The sequence below is a fragment of the Cavia porcellus genome, unplaced genomic scaffold (assembly GCF_034190915.1).
Source record: "Cavia porcellus strain 051 isolate PalLab524CR breed Dunkin Hartley unplaced genomic scaffold, mCavPor4.1 scaffold_6, whole genome shotgun sequence".
NCBI lineage: Eukaryota > Metazoa > Chordata > Mammalia > Rodentia > Caviidae > Cavia > Cavia porcellus.
Genome location: NW_026947489.1, coordinates 56,484,044 through 56,509,228, shown reverse-complemented (window position 1 = coordinate 56,509,228; position 25,185 = coordinate 56,484,044). Strand labels below are relative to the sequence as shown.

At 49.8% G+C, this 25,185-nt stretch overlaps 3 protein-coding genes across 14 annotated transcripts in view; 1 reads left to right on the top strand and 2 right to left on the bottom strand.

Moving 5' to 3' along the window:
• Znf775 (zinc finger protein 775) overlaps window positions 1-25,185 on the bottom strand; it is a 57,764-nt gene that overhangs the window by 18,247 nt on the left and 14,332 nt on the right. The window lies entirely within an intron of this gene.
• Window positions 187-25,185, bottom strand: part of Repin1 (replication initiator 1) — a 39,227-nt gene continuing 14,228 nt past the window's right edge. Inside the window, exons 1-3 of one of the 8 annotated variants that reach the window (XM_003469526.5) lie at window positions 4,951-5,477; window positions 4,105-4,302; window positions 187-2,873 (exon numbers count right to left, since the gene is read on the bottom strand). In XM_003469526.5, the coding sequence (XP_003469574.2) occupies window positions 1,153-2,873; window positions 4,105-4,302; window positions 4,951-5,134 (2,103 nt within the window). In that variant the 5' untranslated portion in view covers window positions 5,135-5,477 and the 3' untranslated portion in view covers window positions 187-1,152. The other 7 variants (XM_005003478.4, XM_063250712.1, XM_063250713.1 and 4 more) reach the window with 7 other exon arrangements.
• Rarres2 (retinoic acid receptor responder 2) lies at window positions 4,355-25,118 on the top strand. 4 transcript variants are annotated; one of them, XM_013152134.2, is made up of 6 exons: window positions 4,355-4,514; window positions 22,989-23,231; window positions 23,423-23,527; window positions 24,488-24,580; window positions 24,749-24,870; window positions 25,024-25,118. In XM_013152134.2, the coding sequence occupies exons 2-5, from the start codon at window positions 23,058-23,060 to the stop codon at window positions 24,857-24,859; spliced, it is 483 nt and encodes a 160-aa protein (XP_013007588.1). In that variant the 5' UTR covers window positions 4,355-4,514; window positions 22,989-23,057; the 3' UTR covers window positions 24,860-24,870; window positions 25,024-25,118. The 4 variants fall into 4 exon arrangements, with proteins under 4 accessions (XP_013007588.1, XP_013007587.1, XP_063106792.1 ...); XM_013152133.2 differs by lacking the exon at window positions 4,355-4,514 and adding an exon at window positions 22,111-22,254; XM_063250722.1 differs by lacking the exon at window positions 4,355-4,514 and adding an exon at window positions 22,177-22,254 and having other exon boundaries at window positions 22,965-23,231.

Here is a 25,185-nt window from a genome sequence, read left to right as displayed (position 1 = left end):
GAAAAACATCAGCCCCTTCCTCCTAGTAACTGGTAATTGGCACCTGACTCCTGTCTGTGGGGTCCACACACATGTGGGGGTATGTAGGCAGACTACCATCTCTGCTGCTCAGAATTGCTGCTCCTCTAAGTCCTTTCTAATGAGCTGTTGACCCTCTAGGAAAAGGAACAGGCCCCAGCCAACCAGTTCTAAAACCAAATCTTTATTCTCTAATTTGAAAAGGAGGGTAAACAGTTGTTCTGTTTAGATCCAGAAGACAGAACAAGGCCCAACAGGTAGAAATGATAGGAAAGCAGATGTCAATCATCATAAAGAGGAATTTCTAACAATTAGAATCATCCTATGACAGACCCAGGGCCTCAGTGCTCAGGCAGACCGCCATCCACACGCTGAAACGCTGCAAAGGAAACGCACCAGACCTTCCCTTGGGCTGCACCTAAAGGCCAGTCCTTCCCATAACATAGTGAGCTCTGCATGAAGGGTATCACCAGGAGATCGGGCAAAACAGCCAGGAAAGCCCTCAGCACTATTGGGGCAGGAGACAGAGCCAGACCAGATCTTCAGGGAGAAAGGGGGGTGGACTTGCTAACAAGGGCCTCTCCAAGTCTGGGATTTTATGCAGGGGCAACAGGGAAGGGGACAGGTAAGAGCAGGCTGGACTCACCTAAGTGCTGACAAAAAGCCCTGTGATGCCTAAGGAGGCCAGCGCGTTCTCAAAGTGTGTCCAGCTGATCCATTTTCCCTCCCTTTGTGAGTGCTCATTTACTAAGGACTGTTCTACACCTACTTCCAAAAATGACCTGAAGAAACTCATAGTGAAGACTGGGACATTAAGGCGTTAACACCAGAGGATGGAGCAGCTTCCTTCCCACTGGTGGCTCCTCTAGCCAGGGCTTTAAGGGTAGATGGAGCTGCTATTGCTACGTTTTCAGAGCACAGGACAGTCAAGATGGAACCTTAGGAACACCAGCTGGACGCTGGGTCCTTTAGCTCCGACAGGGGTTCCCTACCCACTGGACTGACTCTAGCAGGGCCAGCCCACTTGGCCTCTCCTATCCTTTCTGGGATTCCCACTGCCTCTTCCACCAGCACCAAGGCAGGCGCCAAGGGCCAGTGCCCCACTCCTGTCGTGAAGGTGGCCTATGCCCCCTCTCAGACATCGTGTTTCTTCTGGTGGGTCAGGAGGCGCTCCTCATCGTCAAAGGTCTGGCCGCAGATGGCACAGCAGAAGGCACCATCACGGATGTGGCTCTTGCGATGCGTGATGAGGTTGGACTTCTGGCTGAAGCTGCGGTCACAGTCAGGGCAGGCGTAGGGCCTCTCGCCAGTGTGGATGCGACGGTGGGACACCAGGTTGGACTTCTGGCTGAACGCTTTGCCACACTCCGGACAAACATAGGGCTTCTCGCCGGTGTGGATGCGCCGGTGCGCGGCCAGGTAGGGCTTGTGTCTAAAGGCCTTGCCGCAGTCGGGGCAAACGAAGGGCCGCTCAGGGGTGTGGTCGCGCCGGTGGGCCGCTAGGTGGCTGCCCTGGGAGAAGCGGCGGCCACACTCCTCGCAGGCAAAGGGCCGCTCGCCAGAGTGCACACGCGAATGTGCCACCAGGTGCGTCTTCTTGCCGAAGTTTTTCCCGCACTCTGCGCAGGTGAAGGGCCGCTCGCTGCTGTGCTGCCGCTGGTGCGCGCGAAGGAAGCGCTCCAGGCGGAAGCTGCGTCCGCAGTCATCACAGCTGTACAGGGACGGGGGCACCTCCGCCTGGTCCTGCGGGAGCTCCAGGGGGACTTCAGGCATAGGCTCTACAGCAGCCTCCGGGGCCAGCTTCTCAGGGCGCGGCTCCATTGTGGGGTCCGGAGCCACGGTTGGGACCTGGGGGGTCCTGGTACCCGAGGCAGCCTGTGTGCAGCCCTCAGACCGCTTGTGGATCTTGCTGTGCGACAGCAGGTTGGGTTTGTGCCGGAAGCGGCGGCCGCACTCGGAGCACGGGTAGGGCTTCTCACCAGTGTGGATGCGTCGGTGCGAGGTCAGGTAGGGCTTGTTGGTGAACCGCTTCCCGCATTCAGGGCACTGGTGTGGCCGCTCGCCTGTGTGTACTCGGCGGTGGGCTATCAGGTTGGGCTTGTGGCGGAAGCGCTTGCCGCAGCAGGCACACTGGAAGGGCCGGTCCACTGCGTCTCCACCGGGCCTGGGAGCTGTCACTGCTGGGCGCCCTCGGGGCCTGGGGCCCAGAGCCTTGGCTGCTGCCTCCTCCAATGCCTCAGCCACATGCACCCGCTTGTGAGCAACCAGCTGGTCCCATTGAGCAAAGCTCCTGCCACAGTTGCCACAGATGAAGGGCCGGGCCTCAGGGGCAGGGGGGTGGCATCTCCGCAGATGAGCTTGGAGCTGCTTTTGTCGCCAAAAGCGTCTCTCACATTCAGGGCAAGCAACAGGTCGCTTTGCAATTGAGTGCGCCTGCAGATGCAGAACCAGGGCCACCCAGCCTCGGAAGCTCTGCCCACAGAGGTGGCAGGTAAAGCCCAAGTCTGAGGTGGCAGCGGCATGAACCTGGCGGTGCAGTGCTAAAAATGGGGCATGGCGGAAGCGTCGCCCACATTCAGCACAGGGTAGGGGCAGCCGGGCCTGGCACTGTCGGGTGTGAAGCCATAGGGCCACCCAGGTCGAGAAGTGCCTTCGACAGTGGACACAGCGATGGCCCTTGCCAGGGGCTGGGCCACCTGCTTGGACCATTAGAGTGGTGCGGTGCCTCAGCCTGCTGGACTCCTTCTCCAAGGTCTGGGGTGACTCCTGGGATGGCCCAGAAAGGAGTCGAGGTGGGGCTGGGCCCATGGCCATGGAGCCCCGACAGCGCTGTTCCAGCATGGGTTCTTCTTCTGCTGGGGATGGAAAAACAGAATCACTCCAGGAACGGTCAGCTCTCCTCCGCAAACTCCCAGAGCCTTTGCCTCTAATCTAGGCTATCCCACTTCCTTGTGTGTTAAATATTATTTTAATCTCTAGATAACACTTCAAAATTGTGTCATATATGCATTGCCCTGAAAATGCAGAGGAGACTTGGACACTACTCATAGCAGCTACTCCTATGTTGGCTGCACTAACCTCCTGGCCACAGAACTCACCAGAAAACATGTTTTCACATCTCCCTACAGTGTCTCGGACTTTTGCAAGGCTTCCCCGTTGCCCTCTGTGTGTGCCTGCACGTGCCTATTGCCACATCGCAGCGCACAGCAGCTCATTGAGGCCAAAAGAACAGACATTGAGCTCCCTGCTTGACAAATGAAGCAAGTGGGAGGCATCAAAGACAAGAGTAAACCAAAAACAGAACCAAGACTGAGGCATAGCTCTTCTAAGCCCTCGGGCCACTGTTGTTTCCTCTAAACACCTGGGTTTACACAGATCTGGCAAAAACTGCCAACCTCTTTCATTCCTGCCACCGGACAAGAGAGGCACTTTCAGCTTCACCAGCCTCAGCCTCATACCCTATAGCATGAATAAGAAGAGAACAGCCTCTGCAGGGGGGGGCTCAGCAACCCCCCAGCACTGCCTACAGCCACTGCCTGTCCAGACTGCCCACATTCTGCCCGCCTACCCTCCTCCACCAACCTGCGATTAGGCAAAGGTAAACTGTCTTGAATCCAAGAACACCCACTACATACTGCCCTAGGGGCCCAGTCCTTGGCTCTGCTTCTTTTAGGGTGCTGTGGATTCCTGGGGCAAGTGAAGGGGAAGGGCAAATGAGATTGGAATCTCTGTCCCTTGCCTGATCCTGCCCCAACCTAGCCAGGGGCTGCCCCTCATTCACCTCCTCCACAGAATGAGGTCAGAGTAGCGGTTAGACTCCTGAGGGACTTCTGGTGCCAGCTCACAGGCTCCGTGCAGAGACATCTCCTGCATTCCCTACAACCTGTTCTCCTGGGGGAATGCTGACATGATTTATCCCCAGGGCCTGAGTGCAGCAAAGATCCCCCGAGACATGGAAAGGAATCCTTACACATACACAAAAACACACACACATCCTTTCCCTGTGCCACGATCCAAAGTGTGTGTGTGTCGGGGGGGATTTGCTGGGTATGGGTGCTTTGGGAACACAACAAAGCCGGACCCTACCCTGGAAACTGCAGAGCTGGGGATGAGGCTTTCTCCAGCTCTTCCTGGGGATGTTCCCGAGGATACTTCGGCGGCTGCAGCGCCTGCTTCGACCCACACTCCGATAGCCCCCGGATGTTAGAGAAAACTGCAGCAATAAAGACACCCCTACCCCCATGGCACAGCTCAGACCTCTGAACGCAGGGAGGCCAGCCTTACCTGCGGGAAGGGGAGAGAAAACACGTGTGAGGCTCTGCGCTCCCCGAGGGCGGTCATCTTTGTGTCACCAGCCCAACCCTCCCCCAACGAAGCTACGGGCTCCGGCCTTTCAGCATGTCAGAATGACCTTAATGGAGACTGGCTTCATGACTAAACGTGGCCCTCCGTAAGGAACCACACTGCTGCACTTGGGAGTCACCTTCCTTGGTAAGGTCAGTGCGAATTCTCCATTCTCCAGGGTCTTTTCCTGATGGCCAATGGCCGGCCTAGGGTAATAACTCCAGGATCCCTGCTGGCTCTCCCCCTCCCGCCCCCAGCGCTCCCAACAGAAATTCCAGGCTTGCTTCCCACGGGGGCTGCGCAGGGCACGCCAGCGTGACCGGACTCGGCCAAAATCCCCTCCAACATCTTGTACGGCCAAGGGTGGCAGGCAACCCACACCCCCCTTTTATACTGATGCGTGTCCATCGTCCGCGGGCACGCGGGTCCCGCTCATGCTAGTAGCCATTAGGGGTCCCACACACTGCGCAGCCTGTGGAGCCTGTGCGCAGGTGCGCGCCCCCCCCCGCCCCCCCTCCAAGCCGCGCACCTCGCGGTCACGCGCCCTGCAGGCGGAGTTGCCCCCGCGGTGCCCCCGAACCCCCATACCTCTCCCGCGGGCCGTGCCGGGGCGCGGCGCCCGTCCATGAAGCCCAAGGCCGGCCTCCGCGGCCCGCTCCCCGTCCCGCCGCGGCGACAGCGGCAGGTTCGAGTTCAAACAGCCAGGCCCGTCCCTAACCTCCCCCCGCCGGGTTCCCAGCGCCACGTGACTACAGGAGCTGCAGAGGGTCATTTGCCGGCTCTGCGGCCGCGGCCGCGGCCGGGGGGGTGGGGCGGCCGGGTCATCGGCGCTGGTACTTGGCACTGCTGCCGGGCTCCCCCTGCGAGCGCACGGGAGGGGCCTGCTTTCGTCGCCATGGCGACCCTTGCTAGGGTTTCCACTACGGGCCAGAGCTCAAGTTTCGCGACCCTTTGTCCTTGCAGAGGACATGCGCCAGCAGGCGACCACATGGCTGGCCTGTGGCCCCTGAGTCGGGCGCCTCCCGCACGAGTTTGTTAGAGGCTCAGCGGCTGTGGGCGCAGCGCAATGTCGCGTCTCTGGCTTTTCCCAGGCCATGCTCAAGGCGCACACAGGACGGCCGCAGCGCACCTGAAGCCTGCAGCTTAGTGTGCATGCTCCAAGGTGGAGACTAAAAGCGCTCGACCCTGTGGACTTTGGAAGAAAGGTCCTGGAGTACAAAAACTAAGCAAGGACAGGAGTTGCCCGGCTCCGCATGGTTGCGGGCCAGGCGCAGGGCAAAGGCCAAGGGGTCCATTGCGCGCCGGGTCACTGCACCTGGCCAAGCGCGCAGCCAGGGTGGCGTCTGCTCAGTCAGGTGCGAGCCTGCGCCAGAACTCGGTGATTCACGTTAGCAGGTGGCTTGGCTTTGCGGGGGCTTCTGGGCTATTACATTTTCATGTCCTTTCATGCTTTCAACAAGGGCAATTTTTGAATTGTACAATTATTTTAAAAACACTTTTCCCTTCTGTTGCATAAATAGGAAATAAAGGAAGTCAAGATCTTTTACCTAGAGTGAATTATATTTGATATTTTGGCATGTGTTTTCATTATACATATCCATTTCATCTTTGGCATGGGAAATGCCTTGTGGAAACACATTCTGCCTTTTTCAGTATTGTGAATTTTTTTCCTACTTTGTTAAATATTTTATAGCATGAATCTCAATAGCTGCACAAATATACAAATAGAAATTTTTTCAAAACAGAAGATAGAACCTAGAGCCTTTATTTGCCCTGAACTACATCCCAGCCTTTAAAATTTTGTTTGTTAGGCACTTGATAAATTGCCAGCTGAAACAGAACTTGAAATCCTTGTGTCTCAGCGTCCCACAGTACTGGGGTTACGGGCATGTGCCCTATCCAACAAATTTTTTTTTCTATATCCTGTGTATCTTTCACACCCAATTTCAACATTTAGGAAGTAGAAAACCGATGGGGTAAAAATAAGATATATTTTTAAATGTTTTCTAAACTATCAGGAAAATATTTTAGTTTTTTTCCCGAGACGTGACCATTTTTCTGTAGCCCTGACAACACAGGCTGTTTTTCAAGTCTGATTAACATGGCTATTTCTTACTGTTTTGATTTTCCTCGTACTAGTTACCTGGATTGCTTTTTCACATGGTTATTGCCAGTGTGTGTTCTCTTTATAAATTTGTTTTTGTCCCTTTGCCCAGTCTCCTGGTTGCTCGTTTTAAAAGTTGAGAAGCTAGTTTTATTCAGGAGCATATATAAAGTAAAGGTATTAGCTACTCATCATGTATGTTGTAAACGTTTTCCCTCAGATTGCATTTTTAACTTTTAGGGGAGTGAGAAAATTTTTGTTTTGTGTGCTGAAACCTGATAGTCTTTTATGATGTTTGTCTTTAGATTTATGTATAGGGAGGCCATGTCCACTCCAAATTACAGTTTATGTTTCTAGTTTTACTAGACAATGTAAGTTTTAATACCTACCTAGTAGTTTAAGTATTACACTCAGGAAAGGCTGTTTTGTTTGTTTTCATTTGTTTTTCAAAACTTCTTGGCTAGAACCACTCATTTATTCTTCCAAATGAACTTTAGAGTTTCTTGTCAATATTTTTTAAATCCTGTTGGCATTTAAGAGAATGAAGATTTGTGCCTCTGCATTTATTCAGGTCTTGTTTTACCTTTTACAATCAAGTTGTTCTTTGGAAATTAAATGTGAACATTTTATACTTTTCATAAAATTAAATTCACAAACATTAAAAAAAAAAAGACTTTGTCATATAGTTTGGAGGTTAGGGAAAATATGGTCCCAGCATATTGTAGAATATATGTCCAGTTTAGAGGTTACACAAGAATAGATTTTTTTTGCAATGAAAAAATCCTTGAGTTGTTACCTAAATGCTTTGTCATAATCGATAACTGTTAGGGAGTCTTTATTTTGTGTCAGGCATGGTGATCCAACTCTTCAAACACTTATTTATTTAGTGGTCTTGAGAGTTGAACCCAGGGCCTTTACACTAAATAACATCCCCAGACCTTTTAAATTTTTTTTAATTTTTATTTTAATTTTTATTTTGACACAGGGTCTTGCTAAATCATTAGACTGCCGAGGCTGGGCTTGAATTTGTAAGCCTTCTGCCTCAGCTTCCCCAAGGATCCCAGCCATGGGCCACCATGCCCAGCATACATCTCATCTCATTCTTTCAACAACTTTATGAAACATACTCTCTGGTCCTCATGTTACAAATGAAACAACTAGGGGCTGGGGATTTAGCTCAGCGGCATAAGCACCTGCCTTGCAAGCAGGTGGTCGTGAGTTCGATCCCTAGTACCGATAAAAAAAAAAAAGACAAAAAAAAAATGAAAAATAAAAAACAAATGAAACAACTAATTAGAGATATTAAGGCATTTCTCTGAGGCCACGCAGCCACATGTTGGCATTTTGAATGTGACTGATGCCACTCATTTGGTCACTGTTAACCACTATGGTCACAGCATGGGGAAAAGCACAGACTAAGGATGAAATGCCTGGGGTTGAGGCACACTGTGGTGCTACTTGGTCTACTTGACTATCTTCCTGCAGGGGCTCTGGAGAAGAATTCCCATTGTAGAAAGACATCTTCATGGTCTCTCTCAGAAGAAAAGTGCTTTACTTAACCAAGGCACTAAACTACCTCTCCCTTTAGCTCCCACTAGAAAAATTATCTTCTCTCCTAGAGACGGGCCAAACATCTGCTTTAACTTCCTCTTTTGGCCTCACCATAGGAAATGAGTATAACTGCCTAGCCACACAGGGAGGAAATGGGTGGCCAGGAAGCTGTGGAGAGACTCCCAGCCTTCCTGTGCCACCCACAGAGTTAAGCAGGACGTTGGTATCAGGGATCAAACTCATGACCTCGTGCTTGCCAGACAGGTGCCTTTGCTGCTGAGCTAAGTCCCTGGCCCTCAACTTCCTGGAGAAAGAGAGAGCTGGGCAGGGTAGGGCACTGTCTTTCTCACTGCGAGGACAAAATACCCGACACACACAAGTTACAATGAAGAGAGGTTATTGTGGCTCCAGTTGGTAGAGGCTTCAGGCCATAGTCAGCTGGCTCCAAGGTGGGCAACCTGACAGAGGGGCCTGGCAGAGGAGAAGCTGCTCAAGGCATGGGGAACAGGAAGCAGAAAGAGAGAGAAAGGGGATAGGAGGGAGATAGACCCTCCTGGCCATACCCTTATGACCCACCTCCTCCAACCAGGCTTTAACTCCCAACATCACCCCCAGCAATAAGCCCATCAATGGACTAATCTACTGTCCCACAACAGGGCTCCAGTCATAGCCCAAAAGCCCCATAAGGAGTGCATGAAGCTGGGGGTGGGGGGCATCCAATGACAAACACAGCAGGAGCCCACTTGGCAACAGGACACGGCCTCTGGGTGCATCTGTCTTCCCTGGCAGAACCTGGTCCGGCTCTCAGGTTAGATGGCTGACTAGGTGGGTGTGGCAGTGTCTCCAAAACCCTCTGTGAAGACACTGAGTCTTGTTTACCCTCCATCTGAACAGGGAGACTGCATCCACTTTGGGTAAGTATACAGCCCCACCCTTCCCCACAGGACCTGTAGGGCCACTAATATTTAAGTACTGCCCACCAATTGCCACTCTGCCAAGTGCTGAGCCTCGCTATGACCCCACAGAAATGATCTGTACTGCTGTTTTCCATGAGAAAAGATATCGAGAGGCTTTTAGCTCGTTTAACATTGCAAATAGCTCTCAGCTTAGTATTTAATACAAAGGAAAATCAAATGCTTGCTGGTTTTTGACTGAGTGACTGTCAAAAGGCTGGAGGAGACTGGGGACCAGAAGAGGATATGCTGGAGCCAGTTTAGGAAGAGACAGCAGCACATCCCCAACTGATTTGCATGAAGGACAAATCTGGGAGCGGCTCACACAGATGACAATCGCATAGAATGCCATAGAAGCTAGGTGACACCAACAGGAACAGCAGGGGACAACGGAATATGTTACCCCAAAACACAAGGGATTGTTGATACAAAAACGATGGTGTTAGTGCAAGCCGGGCATGGCAGTGCCTGCCTGTAATCCCAGCATTTTGGGAGGCTGAGGCAGAGAGGTCATAAATTGGAGGCCAGTCTGGGCAGCTTAGCAAGGACCTGTCACCAGAAATAGAAAAAGGTTGGGAATTAAGCTCAGTACAAAGGCCTTGGGTTCGATTCTCAGTACTGCAAGAAGAAAAAGAGGTGAAGGAGGAGGGATAGGAAGAGGGAGCCAAGGATGAGGAAGATGGGGAGAATGATGAGAACTCTGCCTTCGCTGGCCTCAGAGCAGGCTAAGTATCTGCAACGACAAACGCACTGGGGAGGACAGTGAGACCATGAACACAGTGCCACTGGTCACTCGCCAACCATGAGATGGTACCAAGAATCCCTGCACGAACAGCCTGTATGCTTCTGTCTCTGACTGCCATTTCCCTTTCCACGAGTTGCCACCCTGCTGAGGACTCAAGTCATTTTCCTGTCTTGTAATTTACCTAAAAATCCATCATTCTTTGTTGAAGATGCCAGTAAGCTACACTCAAAGCCAGCGCTTTGAGAACTGTTCATTTCCTGGGTGCCTCCAGAGTCCCTGTGAAACGCACATGATAACAAACTTCTGTATCTCTGTGCATTGCCTCCCTGACATCCCAGGGACTACTCCAGCTAAAACCTGCGGGGGTTGAGAACCCCCTCTGGCATTCTTGGCAGATCAGAGAAAATCTTTGCTGTGGGCTGGGGTGTAACTCCAGTGGACTGGAGTTGCTTCTGGAGTTCCCTCCCTTGCTTCTGTCAGTGGTGCAGTGTTGACGGGCAGGTGCAAGGCCATGGGTTTGAGCCCCGGAACTCCAAAGAGAGAAAAAATCCACAGAGAAGTGTAACTATGGTTGAATGTGATCTGTCTCCTCCAAACCTCATATTGAGATATGTGTAGCACAATGGTGATCAGAGTATTGAGATGGATTAAGGCCTTTCTTTCAGGAGTGGGTTGTTACAAAGCAAGGGTGATGACTCTGCCTTCTGCCCCTTGGATCTCCACCACATGATGGAATAGCACAAGGCCCTACCCAAACTTGGCCATCAAGTCCTCGGCTTCTGGCCTCCAGAGTCTTGAACCAGAGTAGAACTCTGTCCTTTATAAATTCCAAGGCTTAGGTATCTGATTATAACAACAAAAAAGACTAATAAGACAGCTGCTTTCCAAGGTTTATATGTGGAGTGGAAGGAAGCTTGCTAAATTGTATGGAAATTTTTCAGAAAAAAATCAAAGCATTCCTAGTACTGCAGTCCTAATATTTTTAAATGCATGAAAATGTACATAATGTAAGGCAAGGCCACAGGCCACAAAAGTAACTCTTGGCAGGAGGAGATAAAATGCCAACCCCCAAGACCCTGGGGCACAAACAACGAGCTGCTTTTCTACTATATATGTAGTTACCAGGTCTAATTTGAAAAGAAAAAGAATACAGTTGGTAAAAAGGACTCCAGGTAGATAGCTCAGGTTTCCTGCAGAGGAAACAGGTAAGTGCAGTGCCTCGAGGCTGAGAAACTCCTCTGCTGCCCACTCTGGTCACCACTCACTGCCACCTGGCCAGCTGCAGCCTCTGTTGCAGGGTCTTTCACAGATGCAACTCTGCCTTTGCCCAAGGATGCTGACCTTAATGAACTTGACCCTTTTATATGTGAAGCAGTCCAACGCCTTCCCCACTAGGGGACTCTGACATTCTGAATGGTATCTAAACTGCCACCACAGCTTGTGAGGCTCCAATCTGGCCTGGTTGCATCTGCCGCCCTAACTCAGTCTCTGTCATCCCTCATTCCTGCTGGACACTGCCCCAGGCATGGTCAGCATTTGCCACGGTCTCTGCTGGGTCATCATGGGCCTCAGCCTTCCCTGGAGTCACATTTTGATTTGGGTCCCCAGCATCCACTTGAATGAGCCTCCCAGAGCTGCCAGGACCAACCGCCACCAGCTTGGTGGTTTACTCAGATCTGGAGCTCGGGTGTCCAGTGTCAAGTTCACTAGGCCAAAGTCTAGGTGTCTATTGGGTTTTGCTTCCCGAGAGACTTGAGAAGGGTCTGCTCCCTCCCCTTTTTTGCTTCTAGAGCTTCCATGTTGAGCTCCTTGCCACACAGCCCTACTGTATACAATGCCAGCAGTGTAGAATCCTGCTGCACCTGTTGCTGTGAGTCTCTGTCATTGCATCTCCCTTCGTCCTCTCTTATAAAGACTTGTGATTGCAGACAGAGCCCACCTGCATCATCCAAGATAACTCTAAGAACAAATATATTATGGTTTCTATCTGGATGTCCCCCTAAAGCCCCATGCGCTCATAATAGGGCTTTTTGGAGGTGATGAGAACATGGAGGCATGGTACTGAATTAGCCCACTGATGGGTTTACAGCTTATGAGTATGATGTCGGGAGGTGAGCCCTGGCTGGAGGAAGTGGGTCACTAGGGGTGTGGCTTGGAAGGTGTATATCCCTCCCTTGCTTCTGTCAGGTTGCCCACCTTGGAGCCAGCTGATTATGAGTGGGAATCTCTACCAACTGTAAGCCACAGTAAACCTCACTTCCTTTAACTTGTGGTTGTTGGGTATTTTTTCCTAGCAATAAGAAAATAAGTAAGATTTAAAATATAAACAAAAGGTGCTGGGAATTTAGCTCAGCGGCATAAGCGACTGTCTCGCAAGCTGGGTGGTCATGAGTTCAATCCCCGGTACTGATAAAATAAAAAGTAAAAATAAAATATAAGATATAAACAAAAATAAAAAAGGTAAGTTTTGATTCTCCTCGTTACAAAAAAAGGAGGGACTCCTCTATGGCTAACCTCTTTGGTTAGAGTCTTTACTTATAATCCTGAACTTTTCCCTATCTGTTTGAGAGCCATGTAAATGTTTTTAAGTCTAAAGACTTGCCAGAGTTACAATCCAGGACTATTTTACTCAAAGCCTGGGTGCCAACTTCTTGAGATGTAATCATCAAGAAAGGCAGAGGATAGCCAGGTATAGTGGTGCACGCCTGTAATCCCAGCACTCAGTAGGCTGAGGCAGGGAATCACAGAGAGTTTGAGGCCAGCATGGGCTATGCAGTGAGTTAAAGACCAGCTTAAACTACATAAGGAGACCCAGGGGCAGGCCAGGATCTGCAAGAAGTTTAACTTCAGCAGGTAAATGGCTCGAAGATGCAAGTTCACCTCCTGCCGCTGAGAGCTCATTTCCCCTTTGGAAAAGGTAACTGGCAAACAAGTGTGGTTCTCCAGTGAATGTAGGGTGAGCCATGAGCAACACATGATATTATCTCAACCTCTGGCTTAAGGACCAGTCATCCCTCTTTACATGCATAATGGGTTGTGTCTTAGTCTATTTTGGGCTACTGTCACAGGGTATTTTATGAAGAACAGAGGTTTATTACTTGTAATTCTAGAGGCTGGGGAGTTCAAGGTCCACATGTGATGAAGACCTTGCTGCAACATCTCATGGTGAAAGAAGAGAGGGCCATAGAACACAAGTGTGTGCACAGAGAGAGAAAGAGGAAGGAACCTTTTCATCAGGAACTCTTCCAGCAAGAGCAAGTCACGGCTACAAGGCTTAATCAAAGGGAGACATTTCTATGTCTTTGCAGTCTCTCAGCAGATTGCCTGGAATGCATATTTCATTTGAACTGAATGCTCATTCAGAAATGAAACTGTTTTCTTTCTCTTCTGCCTCTGTGGAGAGGTTTTCTAGGTTAACAGGAGATTTTGTTTTTAATTATATTTCTCCCACATAATCTTCTCAAGTCAAAACTGTCCGCAGTGCTTTTTACCATATAAGGTAACATTCCCAGGTAGAGGGAATTAAGAACCTGGTTACCACCAGGCAGGGGGGCCACACAGCCTGTAATCCCAGTACCCTCAGGAGGCTGAGCTTCAGGAGGAGAGATGTGAGTTCAAGGCTGGCCTGGGCTGCAAAAGCAAATCCAGGGCAGCCTGCATTATATAGCAAGACCTTGTCTCAGGACAAACTAACTTTTGTGATCGAGTACTCAGCCCACCACATCATCAATCTTGCCCCCTTCCAGCCTGCTACCCAGCTTTGTCATTTTTCATAGCACTACTTTTTTTTAATACCAGGAGTCAAACTCATAACCTTGTTCTTGCCAGGTAGGTGCTGTGCCATCGAGCTATATCTCCAGCCTCCCCATTTTTTTTTTCTTTTTATGTGCTAGAAACGGAACCTAGACCCTCTGCACTGAGCTACATTCTCAGCCCTTTCATTTCTTCTTATGAGTCAGGTTTTCACTAAGTTGCAGTTTACCATGCCGGACTCAAATTTATGATTCTCTTGCCTCAGCCTCCCACAGTGATACATAGCACTTACAATGTAGTTATTCATCTACATGACTTTTCCTCTTTCTGCACCACAATATAAGCCATGGGAAGGCTGAGATATAAGAGCCACCCCATGGTTAAGCTAATTTGATTAAACCACACTGAATTGTCTAAGCACTATGTGCACTGATTTCCAGCAGTGGATCCGACTGTCACCAGCGGCCACTGCTGCATAAGCAGGAGATGGGCATTTGGTCAAACTCACAGCAAAAGTACTATCACTTTGAAGAGATTTAAATCAGTATGTGAGTAGGGAAAAAAAATCTTTTTTTTTTTTTTTTCCTTTCCAGTACTGGGAATAGAATCTAGGACTTTACAGTGGGGGCTGCATTTCCAGCCCATTTTAGTTTTTATTTGGAGACAAGATCTTGCTAAGATGCCCAGGCTGGACTTAAATTTGGGATCCTCCGGCCCTAGCCTCCCAAGTGCTGGGATTACAGCTATATGCCCGACTCTGGGAGAAATCCTGAGTCTAAGCACCACCTCTTTGAGGGACACTGGTTGTGTGTAGGTACTAGGCCCTTAAATGTATGCTTCTAGTTAGAAGTTAGCATTACTCTAGTTAGAATAATGAGGCAGGAGGATTGTTGCAGAAGTAATGCTAACTTCTAGTTAGCATTACTCCAGTTAGAATAACTGGCCTGCAACACCCTTTAGGGAACCTGTGCCGCTGAGGGGGACTTGAGGGCCAGAGACGCATTTTCTCCACTTCCTGTGACCACAGTCACAACGGTACCTATTGATGACCCCGTTTAGGCCTGTGCATTGCAGGAAAAAGCTACCTTCAGCCACCATAGGTAGAACTCTCCTTCATCACGAGAGTAGAAGTCTTCGTTCCCCCGCAAGGTCCCACTTCATCTATCCTTCCAGTACCTTGTCACTGTCTACGCCCAGCTGGGACCCAGTTAGGAAAGATGGGTGCAGAAGCCATGGCGTGCCCGTTCTTGATTTAGTATCTACTAAAAGCCCAGGTGGCCTGGAAATGGAAGAAATGCTAGACATAAAGAAATGGAAATGGAAAGAAACTGTAGCGGAAGCAGATACAATAAATACGTGATGACAGGCTACCGCAAATGTGTAGGAAAAAATAATCCCACACCTTTGATCGCCAGCCTGCGGGACTCGGTCCGCATACAAAAGGCAGCGAGAGCTCAGCGTCTCCCTCTAGCGGCAAGGTGCGTGGTGCGGCCCACGGAGGTGCGTTTGACCTTCACCTTGGGCTGCGTTCTGATTCCTGTGCCTTAGAAAAGCGCTTTCCCTAGGAAGCTGCCATTTATTATTGCTTCATACGGTGCACGTTCCTTTGATCAGTCTGCTGGGTTTTCCTGAAAGGTAATTACAAGATTTGAAATGTCAGTGTGCCTGGTGCTCGGATCAACGAAGTCCTCACACCGGGCCCTAACTTTTGTTTCCTGTGGCATTCAGATGTTAAAGTGTTTGCTGCAGCTCTCTGCACGGGATTAAAAAGTACCGTTTCTCGTCCCTATGTATGTAAGTGATGAACGGATGCAGATCATTATTTTCAAGATGATTTCTCATGTGTTTTCAGTTTAGGGTTCTTCTGCTCATCTCTGATTATGTTTTTCATGTTTTGTTTTGCTTTTGAGACAGGGTTTCATTGTGTAGTTCACACTGGCCTTGAATTTACTATGTAGCTCAGGCTGGCCCTGAACTAGCAACAATCCTCCTGCCTCAGCCTCTTGAGTGCTGAAATAACAGATGTATGCCATCATGCGTGGCTTGCATCTTTGACCATTGAGTCATACAAGAACTTGACTTTTCAAGCCAGGTGTGATATACTTTTTAGGAGCCCTTTCTGCCTGCACAGCTGGATGCTGCCTGGCCACAAAGGGTTGTACTGAAACACAGGAACTACGGAGCATGATCAATTCTGGAATAAATCCATGGGCCAGAGTTTGTTGTGCGCTTCTTTATGTTCTGGGATTTATCGTCCATATGTGAACAAATGGGAAAAGGAAGATGCTTGCCAAACTACACAGAGAAACAAAGCGGGAAGGGAAAGGAGTAACACAAAAGCAGTCTTGCCATAAGAGTCCCCAACCCTGCTGTGAATCCTGCTCCCCTCCTCCTCGCCTGGTAGTCTAAATTCTTCTCTTTACTGCATCTTCCTGAGCTAAGACAAAACACAGCACCATCTTCCTGGCCCACTGTTCTCCGGACGGCCCAACCTCACCTTCTCTTGCCAAGATTTCCTGGGCATTCCTGGGCCCACTGATTTCCATCACGGCTTTGCTGGATCTCTGAGCCTACTCTGCCCAACCCGCCCCTCCTCAAGCCCCTCACCCCCTCAGCACTGCAGCTCTGTGCTAGAGCCTCACCTCCTCCCTGTGCTGGTCTCGGTGGTATACACACCACAGAGCTGCCATCCACAGCCAGGGCACTCAGTCTCTCCCTCATGTGTCCCCAAGCCCCTCGGCCTCTTCTCTGGGCCTTGTCTCTGGAAGGACCACCGCCACTTCTGTGACAGTTCAAGCCAGAACCTGGAACTCGCTTCTGTACCCTCTCCATCCACCCCCACATCCAATCTGCCACTGGCCCTGGTACTTTTATTCCAGGGCGGGTACTTTCTTACCTCCGTCCCATGGTCACATTCATCTCTCAGCCACTCCCGCTGTCTCACCTTCCCCTTCCACACACAACCACCTCAGTGAGCTGTTAGAATACTGCTTGTTTATGTGGTGATTTAAGAATCTTTAAAATCAGCCGGGCATGTGGTGCACACCTGTAATCCCAGCACTCGGGGGTGGGGGGTTGAAGGAGAAGGAGTATTGCAAGTTTGAGACCAGCCTGAGACAAAGTGAGCTCAAGGTCAACCAGGGAAATGCATAGCAAGCTCATATCTCAAAAAAGAAAAAAAAATATTTAAAATTATTTTTATATTTAAGTAGGCAAAATTTCCACAACTAATGGAAATGGGGAAGTACAAAGGGTGTCTGTTTACTGTTCTTCTCTACAGCTAAACTGTTCCTCTCCTTGTAGGGAACCACTCGTGGGACTTTCTTGCTTTTCCTTCTATAAGTTTCCATGCATCTGCAAACATACATGCAGTAGAATATACATTATTCCTTTTTTTTTCTTGTCTTTTTGAGACGGGATTTCACTATGCAGTTTAGACTGGCCTTGAATTCACTTTGTAGCCCGGGCTGGTCATACTCACAACTGATCCTCCTACCTCAGCCTCCTGAATGCAGCAATTACAGGCAGGCGCTGCCACACCCAGCCTCATTTTTTATCTTTTAATTTTTGTTTTTGTAACACACTATACTATCTACTATCCCATATGGCAGCCACCTGCTACAGGTAGTCTAGAAACACTTATTGCAGCTACTGTGACTGAGGTTCCAGAATTTTAAAACAAGAGATTGAGTCGGATATGGTGCTCCATAACCCCAATATGCTGGGAGGCTGAGGCAGGGGGATCTCAAGATCAAGCTCACCCTGGGCAATTTAGTGATTTAGCAAGACTCTGTCTCACAGTTTAAAAAACCAAAACCAACAAACAAAAAAAACCCCCCAAAACAAAACAAAACAACAAGAAAGGCCAGGGATGTAATTTAGTGCCAAGACTCTGGTTTGATTCCCCAGTACTGCCCCACTCACACATGTATGCTAGATCATTTCCTGTGTTACTTCATTCCTCATTCCACTGTATGGGGTGCTAACTAGAGGTGTGTATAAGATGGATATGCAGAGATAAGGGACTTTTAGAGACACACACTCAAAACTCTTCATAATGCATGGTAGCCTACAGGGCCACAAGTCCAAGCAGGAACAAAACACAGCCTTACTGAATGAACACTCTGGCTGTCACACTCCCCATATGCTGGTGCATTACTCAGATTGGCCCTGTGGTCAATCAAGTAACAGACCACCCTGACCCTGCTGTGTCTTTCCCCTTTCCCCTTCTCAAAATCCTGTACCAATGTCCTTCCTGGTCCTTTATCCTTGCTTCCTGGGTCTATTAATAAAAAGCCACAGAAGTTTTAGATCAGGGCTGTCTGTGTGAGATTCTCTGCTGCTGAGGGATCTTGGGTAAGGGCAGTCCCTCTGGGTCTTCTTGGAGTTTGAAGTGGAATCTTTCATCCTTTGTGCCGTGCCCCAATCATGAGTCATGACACCACCCTGTGATATATGTGCCCTCAAATTTTCTGAAACAAAGTCTATGCAGCTGTCATGAGTACAGCTGCTAAAATCATTCAGTAGTTAATGTGAAAATGCTTTGAGCTGTTGATGTGGCTGCTGAAATTATGCAACTGTTGAGAGAAATAGCAGACAATCAAAGCTCAGTGGTTTGGTGTGGAAGAATTTTCCTAAGACTTACTGTACTCTTGCTTAACTAACTCCAAGATTTTCCAGAAAAAAAGAAATGCTTACTAAGCAGTTACTAAGATTTAAAAAGTTACTGTAGGTTTTTTCACTAATACACACTACATATAACTGAGCTAAATTTAGAGCTTAGTGGAGAATAAAGCTCTTTTGTGACTTAGTCAAACAAATGTAAGAATTTTGAATTAAATCTTTTCCTAATCATAATCAATAACTATTATTTTACATACAGGAATCAGCTGCAGAGGGTTTGTTGTAGTCAGGGGTTGTGCAGAGAACAATTAGAATCAGGACATGGAGTTTATAATATTATTTTTATAATGGTCACCGTGAGTTAACACAAGACAATGCAGGAAATCTATCCGCAACACCAAAGACATAGAATATTTAGTCAAGGGCCTAAATCCCACAGCAATATCCCACACATGAGTCCAGATAAAAACCCAGAGCTCATGACAATGCCTCCCATGGGTCCAACTGGAGGTCCAGAGCCCACAAGAAGGACTCACGCCAGTCTCTTTTATGGATCCGTGCCGGGAAGGCCCAAAGGTCAGTGGGGGAAGCCAAAAAGTCCATGCCAGCAGGATGAAGGAGCCGTGCTGGTAGGATGAGGGTTCTATGCTGGAGCCGAGAAATCACACTCACAACAAAGACCAGGGCTGTCCTGAAAGGCACCACAGCCATCCTCAGCAACACGGAGGCCCCAAGCTCCACCAACAACAAGCATAGTCGGGTACATGCCAGGAAGCCAGCGTGACGAGTTGGTCCTGGAGACCAAGCAGCACACATCTTCCTCTCCAGAGTGAGGAAGCAATGCTCGATGTGAGGACCAGAGCTTCTCCAGGAGAACCAACAGCTCAAACAGCAACACATAGGAGAACCCACAATGCCTCCATGCAACAACGCATTAACACCTCAACGCCTCAACACCTCCCTTCTTCTCCACCTATTTATGCTGGCAACTTTCCTCAGGTGGAGCATCTTCACTCAATGCCATGCTGATGTAATCCAGCTGGCATTAAGTTGACTACCAGTTCTTAATCCATAACAGGGTTAACTACACTAGACAGCACTATGTAAATTGACTATAAACATTATAAAAAATGTGAGGAACACTTTGATAATATTGATGAATTTGGCATTGCTTTTTGATTTACATGATGGCATTTTGTATTTGTTACTTATAACAAATTTACACAAGAGTCAGTATATTTACGTGGACAGCTGTGGTTTAAAAATGAATATGTTTCTATTTCAAAGTCAAATTGCTTCTTAAAAAAGATAAACTGATATGTAGTATTCAGGAAATTCTTTTTTTTTTTTTTTTTTTTTTTGGTCTTTTTAATTTTTATCGGTACCAGGGATCCACTCACCACTGCCTGCTTGCAAGGCAGGTGCTTATGCCGCTGAGCTAAATCCCCAGCCCCTATTCAGGAAATTCTTGATGCACACATGAAAAAAGATAAACTAGTTTGTTAATGTGGCTGGGAATATTAAAAAAAATTGTTCAGTTATTGGAAAGCTGAGTACAGAATATCTTGAATACATGAGGCTACCATGCTTTTCTTATCCTTAGCCATCATGATAGGGAAGCCCTGTTCCCACACCCTGGATGGGAGGTACCTGACTGGGCCCTAAATCGCCCCTTCACACACCCACACCTGTGACTTCTCTGCAGTAGAGATCCCCACTCTTCTTGGTGCCCATTTCACATTTCCTTTGCCTAATGTGACAATGATAGAAATCTCACTGTGTGGCCTCAACTTCCTGGACTCCAGCAATCCTCCCGCCACAGCTTCGGAAGTAGCTGGGGACTCTAAGTGTTCACTCTCACGCCTGGTTCTCCAAGGTTAAATTCCCATGGCGATTTACAGAGAGCCAGGCCAGCTCCTCCCTTTCCACTGCCACCACCCCGCTAACAGCCTCCTTTGCTCATTCTGAGGTAGAAGAAATAAAAACTACGGAGAAAGACAAAGAAGTAAGGTTGTAAGATTATACTTAAAAATAAAACTAACTGCAGCTTCAAGTCACAAAAGTTAAGCCTTTTTCCCCCCCAGGAAACTCACACCCACACGCACATTCACGCGCACGCGCGCACACACACACACACACACACCCTAAAGGTCCTTCACAGGAAGGGCAAGTCCAGGCTCCTCCATCCTCAGGAAGCAGTGACACTGGGAGGCAGCGGATCTCAACCCTAAATACATGTGTCCCCACAGACAGTAAAAACAGTCTCCCAGATCACCCATATTGAATTACCTAATAAGATGCACCCAGTGTACCCCATCTGAGTGCTTGCATGTGGCTTGAGTGCACCCTACAATCTCTAATGGCTCTTTTATCGACACATCCTGAAAATTCTTTTTCTGGGATGGGAGTCAGTGAACCTGCAAACTTATTTCAGAAAGGTGGGAAAGGTTCTTTAGTTCGGCCTTAGGACCTCTCAGCCAGCCTAGTGACAACCTCAGGACACAGCACTATAGGCTTAAGCCCTAGTATGCTGCCTCTGAGCACCACCTGCTGGTGTGGGTCCTGGCTTCAGTGACAATAGAAATGAAAACTGAGACATTCAGCACAAACCTACAGGAAAATGAAAAGTAACACCAAGCCAGCCCCCTAACAGAAGAATCAGACAGGACAGGAAAACAGCTTCCATCTGAGAAACTGAAAGGGATGCAACCCTAAGGAGTTCAGTCAGACTGGCCACCGCAGTTTTATGGGGTGGTGTGGCGGGCTGGGTTCTGGTTGATCATGATCTCAGCCCTGGTTTCCTTACTCCAAGGGAAGCGCATGCTTGAGGCTCATTTGGTCCCACAAGGTGATCATCTATGCTTGACAGGTGACCTCACCATGGGGTGGACTGTGAAGCTCTGCTGTTCCTGGAAGCCCAGGTGACTACAGGTTTAGGACCACAGCTGGACACTTGAAGGCATTGCTGTAGAGCAGTGATGGCAAACCTTTTAGGCTTTATATGATAGAGGCCAGGGATATAGTTCAGTGGTGCAAGTGCCTGCCTGGGCAAGTCCAAGGTCCTGAGTTTAATTCCCGATACCAAAAAACCCCAACTTTCTATGATAACAAACAGCATGATCTCACAGGAATGCCATAGATTTACCACCACTGCTCTAGAGGGATCCTAAAATACAGATTTTAAGCCAGGGATTTAGCTCAGTGGCCAAGTACCTGCCTGGCAAGCATGAAATTGTGAGTTCATTCAATCCGCGGTACCAAAAAAAAAAAAAAAAAGAAACACAGATTTTAAAAGCTGGTGACTGGATAATCCTGCAAACTCTAAAAATTTACTGTCTTGTGCCCTCAGGGTTGAAGCAGAAAGAAGTTAGGTGAGTTGAGGGCTAATCAACTCTTCCTGGCTGGTTTGCTTGCATGCAGAGCTGGGCAGAGAGCAGACCCAAAGTTTTAAGATAATAAAGGAGACATAAAATGAAGGCAGAGATGAGCAGCCCCATCTTGCTTCTAGTTATCTCTGAGGCATCTGCAGGTCCAGCTTCCAGATCACTGACCACCTTGGAAGAGAACACAGGTGACCCTTTAATGTCTACTAGGTTAAGGACCTAGGACTTTGTCGTCTGTCCCTATAGTGGTCTCTGGGTCCCAAGGATGAAACATAAGGAACAGTCAGGTTCAGACTGGATCTTGGACAGCACGGTCAGCTCTGTAGAGAAACCTTGTTTCTCACAGGGCAGGGAGAGCAGGGTGTGACTCCTCAATGCCTGTAGTGATGCCGGGGCTTCTGTATTTGTGGGGAGAATTCCCTGACATAAAGGTTTCAGGAGCTGGCGATTGCCTTCACCTGGTTAGAACCTAGGGCCTTAACTGGGTAGTGGGGCAGCCTCACTCCTAGGTGGTGGTGTTGGTGGCTGGGAGGAACTTGGCCCAGGGGGAGGAGGGATGAAGAGCAGGAGCTCTGGGTCTCCTGGTGAGCTGACAGCATGGCCAGGGTCAGGGTCATGGCTGGGAGAGGGGGAGGAGCGGCAGAGGCTGGAGGGGGCCCAGGAGGAGGGGCTGGAGCTGGGAGGGCGGTGCCACGATTGGGGGAGGAACAGGACAAGCGTGACAGCCGGCCAAGGTCTCAGTTGGGAAGGCTGGGAGACCCTGAAGCCACAGGGAAGGAGGTAAGGAGTGAGAGCAGAGGAAGGGTGGGTGTTAGAAGGACCCAAGCCACACATATAAAACCCTTGCTTCAAGGTGACAGCCCTGGGGACTTTTTCACAGAAGGCCTCACTTTCTGCATAGATGCCTGCCTTTTTTTTTTTTTTTTTTTTTTTTTTTTTGGTGCCACAAACTCATGACCTTGCATTTGCTAAGCAGGCACTTACCCAGCTGAGCTAAACCCCCTGGCCCCCAAGAGATGCCTTTCTGAAAAGTCCCAAGACTATTTGTCTGGGCAGGGCTCTCTGGGCAACTGGGAGGGAGGCAGTGGTGCAGGACCCAAAAAGAAGGCAAAGGAGGGAGGTAGGGCCTGGCAGCAGCTGCAGAGAGTGGGAGTGGGATGGGAGGGAGGGTATTTTTGAGTACAACAGAGCTGATGGCAGCACCAGCCAGGGTGAGGAGGGTTAAAGCATCCTCAGCCCACCCAGCCTCCGCCTTCCTGCCTGTTTATTCCCCCCAGGGACATTGGCCTCCAGCTATCTCCCTCCCTCCCCCACTGCTGGCCTGGGCCTGGGATGGGGTGCTGGCTGGGGAGCAGAGATTCTGACTGAGGGCTGGGCAGGGGGGTGAGGGCAGCAGTGTGGGAATGGACTAGAAAAGGGGCTGCTGGTGGGGAACTCCGCAGGCAGCGGTGGGGTTGGGGGGGGCAGTCACAGGGGTGATTCCGGGAAAGGCTGTTTCCTGTCCCCCCCTGCAGGAGGCAGCGGCTCCCAGCTGTTGGGAAGAACCAAGGACCACACGTCTTCATCGTCTGCAGGGCCAAAGCATGTGGCAGCTGCTGACCCTGCTGGCCCTGTGGCTGGGCATGGAGGGTGTGGGTGGAGTTGAGCTCACCACAGTGCAGCGCAGGGGTCTGCAGGTGGCCCTGGAGGAGTTCCACAAACACCCGCCTGTGCAGTGGGCCTTCCAGGAGACCAGTGTGGACAGTGCCGAGGACACAGTGAGTGGCTGTGGACACATCTGGTTGGGAGGCCAAGGGCTACCCCAAGATCAGCAAAATCCCAAGAAGCTGGCAGGAGAAAGGCCACCAGCTGGGCCACCTTCTCAGCTATGCTGGCTCATGGTGCACAGTTGGGGGCAGGGCTGGGTCACAGAAGCCAGCTCAGAGCAAAGGCCTCCTGTCTTCCACAGCCCTTCCCAGCGGGCACCTTTGTAAGGCTGGAATTCAGGCTCCAACAGACAGGCTGCCGGAAGAAGGACTGGAAGAAACCAGAGTGCAAAGTCAAGCCCAATGGGGTGAGCATGTGGAACTGGGCTAGGGCTGCTTGTGGACAGAGCTGGGAGGCCTAGGGACAAGCCCTGGGGAAGGCACCCTATTGTGAGGAGCCTCCCTGGCAGTGGACGGGGCTCCTGTGAAAACCATGGCCTGGCCTAGGTGAGCAAGGAAAGGACTTGCCTTCATCTGAGCGAGGCTCCTGCTGGGCCTCAGGTTCCTTGTAGCAAAAACCTTGGTGTGGGTCTCTCTAGTGCCTGCTCCCAGCCGTGGCTGCCTCACAGCAGGGCTTCACAGCAATCAGAGCACAGCCGCTGTTATGGCTGAGGGGTGCAGCCATCGGGGTTCCAGTTCCCGCTCTGGGAGCACCAACCCTGGGCTCGGTGGGTTTCCTCCATCTGCAGGACTGGATTTCATCAGTGATTTTCAAACCTAGTACACTGGAACCCCTGTATTCAAGCCAGATTTTACAAGACAATGTCAACAAGCAGAATACAACACAGTGGAGAGATTCCACTGGAAGGCAGGCGGAGTGCCTCTAGCCTGGACTGTTGCCTTTACACACTGATGCTTATGCGTGTGCTTATGCACACACCACAGGCTCGTATCCTCGTGGCATACACAACTGCACATGTACATGCATACATCAGGAAGGATACCTGCCTCTGTGAGCACTAAAGTGCCATGGTGTGAAACTCTGAAAAATTTTTAAAGTATTTTGACAAGGTCTTGCTAGGTAGTTCAGACTGGCCTTAAACTCACTGTGGTGCCCAGGCTGGCCTCAAACTTGTAGCCTGTCTCCCAAGTGCTGGGATTGCAGGGGTGTGCTACCAGACGGGTGTGCTCTGCCAACCAAACTGGCCTGCATGATCCCATGTCCCCCAGGCCACAGCCTGCCAGGGAAACAGGTCCCCACTATGGGTAGCCCCCAGCTCCACCTTCACAGTGCTGAGCGCCTCCCTCACCATACTCCTTCTCCCCAGAGGAAGCGAAAATGCCTGGCTTGCATCAAACTGGACTCTGAACATAAAGTTCTGAGCCGGATGGTCCACTGCCCCATAGAGACACAAGGCCAGGTAAGCAGACAGAGAGGTTGGGAAGGCAGCTGGAGAGAGCTAGCAGGACCTTGGATGAGGGGGAGGAGCAAGAAGGGTCTATAGGCATGGTGGGCATTCCCTAGAGATGCGGGCACTTTCTGGGCACTGCTGCCCTCCTGACAGTGCCTGACCAATTACTGGCATCAGCAGGAGCCCCTGGAGTCCCAATGCATCAAGGTGCAACGGGCTGGCGAGGACTCCCATAGCTTCTACTTCCCTGGACAGTTTGCATTCTCCAAGGCGCTGCCCCCAAGCTGAGCCCTGGACTGGTAGGTGACTGAGGGCAGGGATGGCCCTTGGGATGGAGACTGGGCTGTTGCTGGACTGCGGGTGGCAGGGATGAAGAGATGGACTAGAGCCTGGCAGAAAGCTGAGACTGAGACAAGATGGCACCCAAATCTCAGGTTTGCTCTTTTCTCTAGAATCTGGGCTGGCTTCCTGGACAGCAACAGTGGCCCATCCTCCCAGGCAGAAGACCCACTGCACCCAGAGCCAATAAAACTGTTCTATAAGCCTATCTCCTGTGCCCCTCATGTTGCCCTAGGTACTCAGCTCAACCTGTAGGAAGCCACGTGAAAAAGGGC